This window comes from Falco rusticolus, chromosome 4 (assembly GCF_015220075.1).
Source record: "Falco rusticolus isolate bFalRus1 chromosome 4, bFalRus1.pri, whole genome shotgun sequence".
In the NCBI taxonomy this organism is placed as follows: Eukaryota; Metazoa; Chordata; class Aves; order Falconiformes; family Falconidae; genus Falco; species Falco rusticolus.
Genome location: NC_051190.1, coordinates 5252425 through 5267121, shown reverse-complemented (window position 1 = coordinate 5267121; position 14697 = coordinate 5252425). Strand labels below are relative to the sequence as shown.

At 40.2% G+C, this 14697-nt stretch overlaps 1 protein-coding gene across 6 annotated transcripts in view; it reads left to right on the top strand.

Moving 5' to 3' along the window:
- The window catches only part of PHF2 (PHD finger protein 2), a 97766-nt gene that overhangs the window by 56382 nt on the left and 26687 nt on the right, over positions 1 to 14697 (top strand). For 5 of the 6 annotated variants that reach the window (XM_037383672.1, XM_037383674.1, XM_037383671.1 and 2 more), the window contains exons 5-11: positions 3110 to 3224; positions 6172 to 6332; positions 8566 to 8707; positions 11462 to 11648; positions 12218 to 12380; positions 13839 to 13926; positions 14533 to 14639. In XM_037383672.1, coding sequence (XP_037239569.1) covers positions 3110 to 3224; positions 6172 to 6332; positions 8566 to 8707; positions 11462 to 11648; positions 12218 to 12380; positions 13839 to 13926; positions 14533 to 14639 — 963 coding nt within the window. Of the gene's footprint in view, positions 1 to 2631; positions 2699 to 3109; positions 3225 to 6171; positions 6333 to 8565; positions 8708 to 11461; positions 11649 to 12217; positions 12381 to 13838; positions 13927 to 14532; positions 14640 to 14697 lie in introns of all 6 variants that reach the window. The other variant, XM_037383673.1, reaches the window with a different exon arrangement.

Below are 14697 nucleotides of genomic sequence, written 5' to 3'. Positions count from 1 at the left end.
CATTTAAACATTAGTTATTGATAACCTTACCTTGACTTTTGGTGAAGTGCAAGACCACAGGTTCTCAAGCTGTGTAGTCATTTTCACCATTAACTTAACGAATCGTGGATCGTGGATCCTGTTGGAAAATGAGGCTGTTATCCTGTAGCCCCTCCTTGCGGAGTGCAATAGGCCAGGGAAGTTGAAAGACTGATTAAATGAAGGCAGGAACAGCTTGGCTTAATGCATTCATTCTGTCGGGCATTTGTATGCAGGGCGTCCTGCTACACGGCACTTGGGCTCTGCTGGGGCTTCTGTGAGATGATCGCTTTCATTTGTTTATTAAGTGTTACAATACATGTTTAAACTCGTTATCTAGCACTATCAGTTTTGTAATAAATGAGTAAGAGTTGTTCCAGAGCCACTAGTTCACTGGTAGGTTTAATTATTGCAAAATTAGCAAAGGGAAACACAGACACCAATTGTCTGTTACGCAACTCGTCTGGATTTAAAAATATATGTGTATTTCTGGAGCATGCATTCCGCAATATATGTTTTCCAGATGTCAAATTTAAAAGTCATTTTCCTTTCCTTACATTTTTCCACTTTACCAGTGTGGCTTAGTGGCTACTATTTCAGAAGATTGCTTCCTGTCATATGACATTTTAAGCCATTTTGTTTTAATGCAATTTGTAGGAACTCCTCTTTGGGAAAAAAATACACATTCATACAGAACTCTCTGACATAATTTAAATAAAATGTGAGTGCTTTGTTTAGGCAGACTTGACTCATTTTCATAACATGATCTGAAATGTTCAGTTTGATTGCTCATTTGCAGCAGTGAAAATCAGGAGAAATTCTTGGGAACTGGTGGAGTTACACAGATATAAGCAACCCAAAGTCAGGCTGCAACTGTTTTTTAAGTGTTACAACCTTTCATATAAATCAATGGAGAGCCAACAGGGTGCTTCTAGGTATCCCTTTATTCATAAATACATTTGAAATAATGTAAGTATACCTTTGAAGTCTAGAATTATTTATTCTGAGGTACAGTTTTCATAAAAATATATTCCCTTTTTCCTATGTAATATTTTCTTTAGAAGGAGCGGGTTATACTTTCCAAAGGTCAAACTTGGATCAGAAAGTTCTGCAGAAAAAGATATCTGTAATCATTTGAGAAAAACTGGCCTTTCTGGCCAAAGCTAGGATTTGTTGCACGTGTTAATGACCTCTAATCCTTACTGTGATGTTCATGGTACAGATGAAACATGAAGAGAGTGGCTGAAAATAGGCCAAATGCCGATTGTTTGATGTAGTATAAATGTACTACAGCAGCCAGCTTGCTGCCGACCAGGAGATAGCACCTCCTGGGGAGCGTTCTGGTGGCAGAGGCATCTTTGTTGCCTCTGTGTGAGAGGTGGATGTGAGAGGTGGATGCCTGCTGGCGCTTGGTGCCGAGGAAAATAGCTCCCTGATGCTTTTTGAAGAGTTGCAGTGAATTTCTTAATTCAGCAGTGATTTGCTGCTTTTATTTCTTGACGCTGCATGCTATCTGAAGTGTAATAAAAGAACATGCTAATATGATAAGCTCTTTAATTTTCACTGTGGCAAGTGACACCTGTTTCACTGGGACTTGTGCTAGGAGTGCAGTGTTGGTTCGGTTATGGTGAGAGGGGGAGGAGGCAGTCATTGGAAAGGGAAGGGGAGGAGGAAGGCTTGGCATTCATGTAGGGCTTGTTTCCTTTGTTACCAGGAGCACTGAATTAATACACTAAGCCTGAGAGTCATTAAGATAAAGAACTAGCAGCTTTAATGAATATATCCAGCTAGGCTGGAGAGCTGCATGGAACTAATAAAACCAACATGCTTTGTGCAAAACCTGGGATGGATTCATTGGGAGATGTCTTTACTTGAGTTGTTCCAGGGTTACGGTTGGGAAAACAAAGTTAGCTTTTCCCAAACCTCATGTCTTATAGCTGTGGCCTCCAGATTCCTTTTTAATGAATAAGTGTGTGGATCTGTATGTGTGTGCACGTGCAAAGAGCGAGGGAAGGGTGTTGTCCATGCATAGTTACTGAGGAGTCTGGTTCTTTCCCCAGCTGTTTTGAACAGTAAGAAGAGCATAAGAGGTCTTGATTTTGGAGTAAAATACTGAGTTTCATGATGTAAAACAAAGGTGAAACATAAAAGTAAGTTGTGGCCTATGAAAATTCTACTAACAGAGGCTTGAAATGATACAAATACGCAGTTGGGACAAAATCCAATTTACTACCAAAATGAGCATGTCCGGACAGACTGTGGAAGTAGGAACATTTGAGAGAGATAGTGCTAAAAGAAAAAGCTGGACCAGTTTTTCTTGCTCTGTGTTATCTGGCCGTCAAAGAGACAAGGCAGAACTACACTGACATTTGACTGACTTACTTGTGCTTATTCCAGCTGACCCTTTTTCCATGATGAACCTGCCTGTATGTCTGTCATCCACTGGGAGCACAGTCAAGGGGCCTTTAGTATGCTGTCATCAACTTAGGGCCTTAGCCCAGCTTGCCTTTCAAAACCCAGGAATAAGAGTAGTTCTAAAAATTGCGTTTGTGGTGCCCTTGCATCTTTTTTTATTTTATTTTCTTGATCCTTTTATGTGCATGCTGTGTGCAGGGTGTAATTCAAAGCCCATCAAAATTGATGTCAAATCTGCAACTGCTGGACAGACCTTTAGACTCAGGTAATTCATGACAAATACGTTCATAAAGTTCTATACTGCATATTGAGAAGGCAGAAAAGTGGCTTTCTAAGAGGTTCATGATAAGGATTAAGTGTGTATTCTGGCAAGTACAAAATGTCCAGAGCCTGTGTTTGCATAAAGCCTGCGGTAGCTGTGCAGCTCAGTAATTACCCGTCTGGTTGCCCTTATGTTACAAACCGAACACTGTTCAGTATGTAATAGATCTTCAGGCTACAGTATAATTGTCTAATGGTGAATTGAGAGCAATATTAAAATTTGCAGTGCAGCATAGTGGGAGTTCCCTCTTCTCTGCTCACGTAAGAAATGAAATGAAGATTTATCCTTCCTTCAAATGTTTTAATAATTACCTTCTATTTAACATACAGTACTGTCCAATTAATTCTTTTTCAGTGAAAAAGAAAAGAAACTGGCATAAACATGATACTGGACAGACTACAGAGGTCAAGCCTGTACAGAACGGGAGCCAAGTCTTTATAAAAGAACTTCGAAGTCGTACTTTTCCAAGGTGGGTTGTTCAGCTGCATGCATGGACAGGGCTGTTGAGATAAAGCATATATAGCCACTTTCCTATGCAGCTGATGATGGTCCTTGCTGAAAGCATTACATAGTACAGAATGATGAAGTTTAAATGAGTGCTGTTTTATTGCAGATGTCCCAGGCTCTTCCTTTTTTTTATACTTGTGCAGCCATATTCAAATCTACTCTTGATTAAGCCCAGTTCCTGTGGATTTCCGTAGAAGCTAGTATTTGTGAAGACAAGAACAAGAATGTGTTTGGCCCCTACAACATTTGCTTGCATAAGAAACTAACCAATTTATTGCATAAAATTATCCCGTTCTGAAAAATCTTAATGGTTTTGCTGAAGTCTGTCTCCATCTTGAAAAGAAGAACAATGACATCCTCAGTTGCTACAGTGACAAAGACTCGCTTATTTGGGGTAGTGAATAGTGCTAATTGTTAGGTGACATGTTCCACACTTTATTAGGCTGCTTCACAGCCATTTGTAAGAGTGATGATTTTCTTCTGGACTTTACGGTAGGCCTTAGCTAAATAAATCCTTAATTATTAATGACTACTTATTTTAGAAGAATCCTTGGAGACTGGTAAAGTGTACTTGGTAAACACAAAGCTTCCTTTTTACAGAGAATTTAATTTCACATTTAATTTCAAACACTGGTTTTAGGCTGGTTAAGGAAAAGGCTGAAAATACTCTGCAAAGTGTTTGCAGAGCTTACAGATGTGTTTCACTAAACCCAGGAATACAGCATTTTACTTGCTTGGCTGTTTTTATTTGGGCCTGCTAGATTTTTGTCATAGCCTGTTGCTTTGTTTGTTTGTTTGTTTGTTTGTTTGCTGGTATACAGAGCAACCTGACAGGTTGCAAAGTTAATTTCTTAAGGTTTAAGGCCTAGGCAGAGTGATTTCAGTAACCTCAGATAGCCTCTGAGATTGCACTCACAGATGCAATATCTCTGAGTCACTCCCAAATTGTAGAAAACATATGGACCCCTTTTTTTTTTGTTTGTTTCTTTCTCACATAAATGTGCACATAAGAAAATTCTGCTGTCAAATTAAAGTTTCTGAGAAATAAGTGTAGCCAGAAGAAGTGCCTGCAAGATTTAGGCCCCTGATATCTACACTTGCTCCATTAGTAGAACAAAGTATTGTTGAGAAACTTTCTCTTCTGATGAAAATGAATGAAATCTGCAGATGTTCACAGAACAAAACGAAACGCTTGTCAGGCAGAATGGGATGAACAGAAAAAGGGGGTCTCAGTTCAGAGTCAGAAACATCATTGCTGATCCACAGCACATGACAGTAAATTACAACCCACGGTTAGCCCTGTGGTGAGGCTCGGATCAAAAGGAACAATCAAGAGAGCAAAAAGGCATAAAATATAATTCATGTAATTCTGCTCCTGGATGTTTAATACCAAAATAGCATTAGAGTAGTAACAGTAGTAGTAATAATAATTAAATTGATGGTCCACGTAGTTCAGTGTAGGGGCAAGACTGTCTGTTTTGGCATGATCATTAATAGATGCTCTGGAAGTGATCTCTCTTTACAACTACGTGTAAGTTTCTGTGGCACATACTGAAGCAAATCAGGCTTGAACAAGTATGTGAGAGATATATGGGCACTGTAAAGTAAGTGCAGAGGTTGAGTGGTAAATCATGGTTTGCTTCTTGCTCCTTAAAATCTCCAGCCTTGTTCTTTGCATGTTGCTGGCATACAGTACCAGGGCTCACGTAAATGAGGAATGCTCCTTTTATTTCATTATTAATTAAATTCACCTCCTGGTTAGCCACTGCCACTTCACTGTGGCTGGGGCAATCCAGAAAGAAGCTGGGTTTCTACAGCTTATCCCTGTTTGTGTCTGGCCATCTTGTTTGCCGGGGTTCAAACGCCAGCAGGGTGGCCTGAGCAGGCCCACAGCCAGGGGCTCCCCCTGCCTGGGGGGGTCGAAGGAGGTGCCCCCTCAGCGAGGGTATGGGGACCCCCTGCAGCAAAGAGTGTGTGGGGGGCCCCCCTCAGCAAGGGTGGGGGCCCTGCGGCAGGCTGGGCATTGTGGGGCGGAGGAGGCGGCAGGGCCGCAGCATGCCAGCCGCCATGGCGGCTCTCACACCTCGCCCCCTTTCCCGCTGCTGTACGAAGACGGGCGCTGTAGTTTGGAAGTGCTGCAGGAGAGGGCAGTCACGCATTGGCCTTACCCGCCCGGGGAGGTCGAGGTTTTTGGGGTGAACACTTAAAATTTTGGGGTTCCCCATCAGCAGCCACGGCCCATGCCTGCCGGGTGGTTGCTGGAGCCCAGCTGGCAAGCAGCACACAGTGGCAGGCCACTCCTGGGACGGATGGTCCTTCATATACAGTCACTTTTCACTCTGAATTCAAAGTGGGTTACTCGAAAAGATCTAGGAATTGGACTTGAACTTCCCCTGAGAGCTGCTGGTGCACGTAGCTGGTGGTCCGATGGAGCTGCCCTCTCCTTAGTTCCTTTGAAGCCCTCCCAGCCGCTTGCAAATGATTTGCAGAATATTTCCCGAGCAATTTATTTGACTACTTAAAAATGATTTGTAAAGTATTTCCCTGGCAATTTATTTGAGATTATGTAATGGGTTTAATCTTGCCTTCTTTAGAGCAGAACATTTAACACTAATTTCTTTAACATTGATCACTGGTAACTCGACAGATCCCTGTAGCTGAAGAAAATGGCCTTTCACTGTAAGCTGTTATTTTAGGAGTTTCCAGTAGTTGGTGCATGAGACTTGAGCGAATTGATTCCGGACAATTTTACTGTGCCCTGCCTGCTTTGCAATAAATAGCTTTTTGGCTTTTGTCTTATGCACCTAATTTGCATATAACTGCTTTTTCATAACTTTTTCCTTTCAATAGTGAAATGCCAAACTGTACGTGGAAGCACCTCATCATCGAATCTGTGTTTACTTTTTCAGTGCTGAAGATATAGTCGTGAAAGTGCCAGGCAGCCAACTAACAACAGAGTATTTGGAAGAAAATGGCTTTGCAGAGCCCATCCTTGTCCCAAAGAAGGACGGCCTGGGATTGTCTGTACCTGCACCCACCTTCTACGTCAGCGATGTTGAAAACTACGTCGGTAGGTATCTGGCAAGCAGGTGGCATTCTACTGTTTGGACCTCAGCTGCTTTGTAAAAATAGAATATGCGTTATTTGTATAAGAAATTGTACGGTATATTGTAAAATACTGTCTTGAGCTATACTCACTTCAATATTTGTTATGTAGTGGTTGGTAGCTTGTAACTAGCAATTAATTCACTCTTGTTCCTTGGACCAACTTGACAGTGAGCCTGAGCCAGACCGCACTGTACTCCATAGCACTGCGTTAAAAGAAACAGCTTATAGTAGTATCAGGAAGTAGTTTCTTCAGGGCGGGTCTTACCTGATTACTGCCATCTCGCTTTGTATTGAAGGAATTACTAGACTGAGACTTCCACCCTGCAAAGACAGTCCATTTTTTAACGCTGGTGTCCGTGAGAGCTATTTTCATTGCTGCTGGTCATTGGGATTAATTTTGGCATCCTCCTGTCTCCAGCCTGAGCAGGGTATTGTACTGCATCTTCCCACAAGTCATCACATCATCCCACCTTGGAAGACATAACCTGGCCAGGAGCCGTGGAGGTGCTCTGCAGGCACTTAATTTTGTCCCCAGATCCTTCTTCCTTTAGCCTGTGCGATCTTGTCTCTTGCTGTCTCTCACTCTGCCCCTCCTGTGTGTCACTTTCTGTCTGATTCTCTCTCCTTCAGTCTTCTGGCATTGACTTTTTGGAGCCATGACTCCAGCCCAACATGTCTGTCTGCATTTCATGGTCCCTTTAGCTCCTTCTGTAGTCTGCTAACCTCCCTCTCCTGCATTCTCCTTACCAGGCCATTGACCTCTTCCCCAGACTGGAGGGTGTTATCACCAGCCACTGCTGTTCTTGACTGTATCTATTGCTTTTGCAGTGATCGTGTGCAGTGAGATAACTATGAATAAAGGAGGATTCAAGATCCCTGATTTTATTATCTCTATCCCATTGCTTCTACAGGAAACATATTTTCCTTGCCCATCTGCTACACTTAGCGGATTTTCTTGTATGACCTAGGTGCTCCTTATGCATCTGCTGGCTTTCTCTCAGCCTCTAGCTGAAATAATCCACCTTACCAACAGAATTGTTAGTGAAAAGCTGGAGGGAAGAACGTGGGATATTTAATGTGAAGCTGGCAGCAGATTTGAAAGTGAACGGTGCACATACTTCATGACGTTAGTTTGCTTGAATGGGATTTCCCAGGCAGGGTTTTATCTCACTGTTCTGTAGTTTATTACATTGGACCTAGAGTGTCTTTTAGAAACAACCTAACGTAAGTAGCAGAGGACAAATCACCACAAGTGAGACTGCCAAATACATCATTACTGTTGTGGCATTTCATGAAAAAACAAATTGATCCCCCCCCGCCCTAATGTGAAAAAAGCTATGAATGAAATCTGGGAGAGGAAAAATACAGCCAATTAAAACTGAAGGAAGAAAGACTGGAGAGATGCTTTTCTTGCAGAAAGCATAAGAGATGGTGCTTAGAAGTGGGCACTTTTTATAGACCTTTGACTTTCTCCATGTGTTCTCTGGATTGCCCAGTGTAAATTTCCACTAATTGACTAACACGGTTAACACTGGAGATTTGTATCCAACAAGGTATATTAGAGGAGATATATAAGTACTAGCAGATTATTCTCTATACTCTAATACAGAGGTGATGGATTTTTGATAGGTGTAATTTGGGATAAAATAACAAAGTCCTTTTTTTGTGGCACACCTGAAATACCATGTTGAAAAATGGGAATTTTCCCTGCAAAACTCCTTCTCGATTATAGATTTTGTAAGCAAAAATTTAAAATAGAGCGTAAGAGAACTTAAAATTTTGGAAAATTTTAGTGTAGTATTACACTCTGTCTACAATCACAAGACTTCTGCAACTTGGTGGGTGGAGCTTGCTTTGTGGATATACAGGTATTTACATATAATTTTCATCAAGCAAATAAAATCTATGATGAAGTTAATAGGTTAAAAATAACATTAATCTTTTGAAGAGATACAGAAATAATTATGTCAGGGGCATGGATTTTATGCATATACTTTTTAAATCCATACACATCTTTTATACTTGTATGTATATGTGTATACGTACATAAACAACAGGGAACATACAAAGGCTAAGAAGATCAGAAAATCGAAAGATTGAGGTGTTTCTTGAAATTTTAACTCACCCCCAAGCAAACAAAATGGGGCAAGTCAGACTACCCTTCAGTCTCTCTTTTTCATTGAATTAATCTGTAGGACCGGAGAGGAGTGTTGATGTCACTGATGTCACCAAACAGAAAGACTGCAAGATGAAGCTCAAGGAATTTGTGGATTACTACTACAGCACAAACAGGAAAAGGGTCCTCAATGTGACCAACCTGGAGTTCTCAGACACGAGGTAAGAGTCCAGCCTGCTGTGCCACACAGTGTTTGGGTTATGTGGTGGCGTTCAGCTTGGGGGGTTTGAACAGCCTCTGCCTTCTCCAGTGGTTCCCTCTTTAGGAAGTGCTGTTTAACCTTGGGATAGCGGCTTCTTGTTGCTCTCACTCCCCACTGCATCGCCCATATAGAGCCAGTTCAGGCAAAGCACAGAAACAAAAGTGCAATTTGCTATATGAGGAGAATGGTACATAGCAGACTAAACAGGCCAGCATTTGTCATGGTAATTTCTGCCTGCATATCATCAGCATTCATGTGCCATCAACATTCACATTATCAGAACAGAGTATTCTGGTACCTTTTAGTTTTCTTGTTAAAACTCCAGTAGTATAGGTAGTTATTAGTATAGGTAGTTATTCCAGGGCAACTGTATACTAAAATGTAACTTGTTGCTCCAGGAGTGAACTCTCTGCCTTGTCCTGGTAGTGAATGATAACATAGTACGTTCCTAGTATAATCTTAGGTACTTAGATGCAACTTGATAAATACCAGTAACAACAAAGGAGGACAGAGATGACCACAGAGGTATGATAACACTGTAAGTGGGAGAACATGGACTTAAAGGGTCTTGGTTTTGAATATTCATTGTTATTTTTCTGGTGACATAGGAATCCTGATGGTTGTAAGGGAATGACAGCCCTTATTCCAGCTGATCTTGAAACGTAATGATCTCCTTGGAGCTTTCTATTTTAAAACACATTGTAGAGCACCGAGCATCCTACTTGTATAGCACTGGTTTGAGTGCATCATATAATGCTCACTGAAATCTTCCTTTTAAAGTAGCGGAGAGTGAGTAAAGAGATGAGGACTTTAGGTATAGTGTAACATGTCACTGGATGGTCCTGAATGAGAATAAATTTGAAATTATTATAATTTTGTAATCTTATACCATGTGTTATAGTTTTAGTTTCAGTGCTTTTGCAAGTTAACCTGTAATCTGTATGACTGTCATTCAAAACTAGAGCAATGCTGACTTCCCCATGAGAAGTCGTGGGGTGTGATGGTACAGATCAGCTCTGAACCTGAGACTGAGGTGGTTTAGTGATGCAGTGAGCCAGACCTAGTGGCGCTGGCTATGTGAATATCACCAGTCCTCAATGACAGGAAGCCTACTATTCTCCTCATGTTTTTTATTATGTTTTATGTATGGGATAATTAGCTGATATAAATGTCTAAGAGTTCAGGTTACTGCTTTGTGCTTTATATAGCTGTATTCATCACCTGAGTTGTGCTTTTATGGCAGAAGTAGGCAGATGCATATATAATGTATTGAACTTCATGCAACTGTGCAGATCATTATTACAGTTCTTGTAGTCCTTCTGGGTAGCTAGTACTTCTAGAAGGGAAAGATCAGAGAAGAAGATTCCTTTATATACAAATGCTACACGGAAGATGATAAGTATCAACATAAAAATAAAGAATGGTTGTTCTGGGGAACATTCCATTTTAGCCAGAAGACTTTATGTAGCCTTAAAAACAAGGCTGATGAGTAATTACAAGCATGTTTTTTTAAAGCCATTACCTTTAGCCCTGTAGTTAGTGTTTTAGTAGTGCACACCCATTTCTGCAGAAAGCATCTCTAGTAATTACAGGCTTCAAAGATTACCAGTATCTTCAGTTGAGATTTTTTTAGCTTTCTGCCATTATCCCAGAATAACGGGAGGTCGTTTGTTCTGAAGGACTGCTGGAACTGTCACTCATGTGCTGCTAATTTAGACATTAACTAGCAAATATTTTATTTCTTAACATAGACAGTGACACTTTAATTGAATGCACTGCTCCATCTTTCCCTACCATTTTAAATGGAGCTATTGTTATCAGTGTTTGACAATGAGCATAAGTGACACATGGGAGCATTTAATTTTAGTTTGAAGTGCAGATACTCTTACTGACATGATATTTTAGTGTACAACCTCCACCCCTTGCACATATTAGTCCAAATTTTTGACTATTTAAATAAAAAATTTAGGACGTTCTGGGGTGAAACACATTTAATACCCATTTGTCATGCCACTACATCATCTTAGGTGTGATTTATAGTATATATTATATTCAATATAATAAAATATAAATAATATAAATAAATATACACAGTATGAATATATGCTCAATGTAAATAAATGTATTAATTTGTATAAATCATACCCATAAATATTATATATGTTGTATTTTGAATACATCCACATCAACACAAGTTAGACTTTTTTCTTCTTCTGAGCTTTTAATGTAATTTAGTCAGTCTAAATAAAAAGATCACTGTGATTTGCAACATCAGATCAACTTACTTAATCCTTAAGTATTAATGCTATTATTATTAGGATTTTTAATATTAAGCTTAACCTGCAAATTTTGTAGATGTACCATAACATTTATGTAAGAGTGCACACATTTCACTTTCTCTTCTGAAGGGAGCTGGGAAAGTGACTGTGATAACAGTGCTATTGATAACTGAGCCTACGAAGCAAGGGGCAGGGACTGGAAAAATACAAACAGCCTATACTTTGCTAAGTCATCATACTTAAAAAGCCTTAAATCTCTGTCTGTGAACAGTTTTCATTAGTTTTCTGAATGAAGAGCAGTTCCACTGCCACATAAAGAGCTGCTTCAGATTGCGGTGCAAGTATTAGAGTCACACTCTGCTTTTTGTTGTCTCAGGATCCTTGTGCTCTTTTTTTAAAAGTTGCATGGGTTTTTTTCAATTCTCTCTGTAAAGGATGTCCAGTTTTGTAGAGCCTCCAGATATAGTTAAGAAGTTGTCCTGGGTAGAAAACTATTGGCCTGATGATGCTCTTCTGGCTAAACCAAAAGTTACCAAGTACTGCCTGATTTGTGTGAAGGACAGCTACACAGATTTCCACATAGATTCGGGAGGAGCTTCTGCATGGTACCATGTGCTGAAGGTGAGGGGTCACATTTTTGTGTTGTATCTAGTAATGTACTAAATTTTATATTCAAAGACTATCCTGAAATTCTCTCAGAAGTTCAGGTGTCAGGTTTTTTTTCTCCACAGTCCTGTTGTATCTGTAAGTAATACTCAGAGCCTTAGCTGCTGTAAATGGGTACACTCTCAGCAGTGCCAGGGTTTACTGAGTGAGAAAGCCACTTGGAGTGTGGAAGTTGTCTGTGTATTTTCACTGTACTATGATTTGAGTATTTGTTTAGTGCCTTTTGCACGTGTCACCTCAGGCCTGAAAGATACTACGTTCTGCTTTTGCAGGATAATGGAACCTGGCTCTGAAAACTTTTTGCACCATCAGTCCTACAAATCTGAGCAAATGTGGTTAGCTAGTGATTTAATTACTACAGCCATTCTGTACAAAGCTGACTAGTAAATTTCATTTAAATAGTTTTAAAATATGTGATGTTATATATATATTTAAATAAATACTTGTGCGTGTGTATGTTTCTGTGCCAATGCAGCATTGTTTTGTTTGGCTGCTTGTTGCTAATTTTGTATTTTCTAATTCAGGGAGAAAAGATATTTTATCTCATCAAACCAGCCTCTGCAAATATTTCGCTTTATGAACGCTGGCAATCGGCAGCAAACCACAGTGAGATGTTTTTTGCAGACCAAGTAGATAAATGCTACAAATGCACAGTTAAACAAGGACAGACACTCTTCATTCCATCAGGTGAGCAGGCTGTTGCAGGTGAGGTTTCCTGCTCATTTTAGAGCTGCTGAAATAGCATGTCCAAAATTCTAGAGGGGTGTGATTTGATGACTTTCTCTCTCAAAGTATGAAGTCTAATTCTCAGTAGAGGTATAATTTAATATGCTTACAAAAAAAAATCAGAACTTCTACTGCTTTCTATCAATATTTTAGCAGCCTTTAAAAAACACAGCTAGTAGTTAGCTTGTTCCACTCTTGATCTAGCTGGGCTGCAGTAGCTCATGAGTTTGTTCTGTATATCCAACCATGACATTGGTGCTTTTTGCCATTAACAGAATTCATGTTGAATTACTTTCTGACCATGACTCCCCACAAGATCCTTTTCACACTCATTGATTCCCCATGACACTAAGGAACTATAGGTGCCTGCACAAGTGTGAGTGCGCATTTATGGTTTCACATGAGGCTGAAGACATGGGTGTCACAGATTTTAATGGGTTACTTGGTAGACTCTGGCTTTCATGGCAGGTTAGGGATGGCGGATTTTGGTTTTCTCAGTTCCTGGGAGGATCTTCATAAGGATAGGGAGTTGATTAGCAGATAGTGCAGAGTTGTAAATGAACACAGTTCTACTCCTGCCCTGTCCCTCACCTTCCTCCCATCATGAACAATTATTTCCTCATGTGCATTACTGTTTCCAGCACTCCCTGTTACCTGTTGAAACTGTAATCTCTTTGAGGCAGGGATTTTCTCTCCCTCTGTGTACCTTTAAATGAAGCACTGCCCATTCAGTCCATAATCTGAGCTGAGGCTTCCAGGCAGCATGAGTAAATAATCACTGATACCTGTGTTTTGGAGGCAGCATCCAGTAGTGCCATTTTTCTGTGTTTGAGTATATTCTTGCATAGAATGTTTACACACTTGAGTTTTCCTTTGACTGTAAAAGGTGGAAGGTAGGTATTTCTCTCATGTCCTTATGTAGAGCAGATGGTGGAATAAACACTGAACAATTTATAGAGATTCACTAATTTGAGTAGATTTTTGTATGAAAATATATGTTTGGGAAACACCTGTTCCTGACACTACAATGAAGTCAGTGTCAGGAGCTGTCACAGATTTTCATGGTGATGTGAAAGCCACTGCCATTATGTAGCTGCTGCTGCTTTTCACAGTAATAGGAAAATAATGTCAGTGTGGGCAGTATGTCCCTTTTCACTGTCTGCCACTGCTGAAGGTAGTCTAGGATTGGGAATCAAAGGTGCATAGTATCTTCCAGGGATGTGCCTTATTGTGCAAAACAAACAAGGGGCTGGATGGAACTTTGTTCAAAGTATATGCAGTTTTGGTGCCGACTTGGACTAAAGAGCTGTATTGGTACCTAGGAAGTAAGTTGCTAAATGAAGTATAAACATCGTGTTGTGAATGAAGTCTTTGTTACTGTCATTCCAGTTTTTATCTGTGGACCTCTTTCTCTTTTAGGTTGGATTTATGCAACTCTAACACCTGTAGACTGCCTGGCCTTTGCAGGACATTTTCTACATAGTCTAAGTGTTGAAATGCAGATGAGGTAATCTGTCTTTAAAATCTAAACTTAGGTAAAAGCTCAGCTTTTAATAAATTGGCCATTCTCTGCTATTAATTAGCCTACATTTGCTGTAACGTTGATGTAGCTTTATTGGGCAATTTTAGAAAGCATACTCATATTTGTCCCCTTCGACCACATTCTCCTGTGCTGAGTTATTCCAGGCTGTCTTTACACCTATTGCATAGCGCATGGGAGGATATGTGAGGTGCTTGGAATTGTGTGGCCAAGTCCTGAAGGAAGGACCGTTAAAAACTGTCAGGAGTTTTACCCTTAGAACATGCCATTCGCCTTCTGAATAAGACCCCACCTGCTCAGCTGGGCTCTTTGCCAAGTCTAAGACAATACAAGTTGTTCTTTACTGATGCTGGACGAATAATGCAATAAAACTATCTTGCATCTGTATCGCACAGTTTCTTACTAGTGTTATTTTTATGTTTTGCTTTTGATCTAATGCCAGAATACATTAGTAACAGCACAAAGAAATGAAGCACTACAAAATGAACCTCGGGCATTTATGAGCAGTGCTTGTCACTATGCAACATACTTGTGACCTACTATGCTGTAAGTTCATGTGGCTTTGTATTGCAGGGCATATGAAGTAGAAAGACGATTGAAAATTGTCAGTCTGACCCAGTTTCCAAACTTCGAAACTGCATGTTGGTATATGGGAAAGCATCTGCTAGAGACATTCAAAGGTAAAAGCTGCATTTCTTTGCCTGGCCTAATTACTTAGCTTTGGGAGTTTGAAAATAG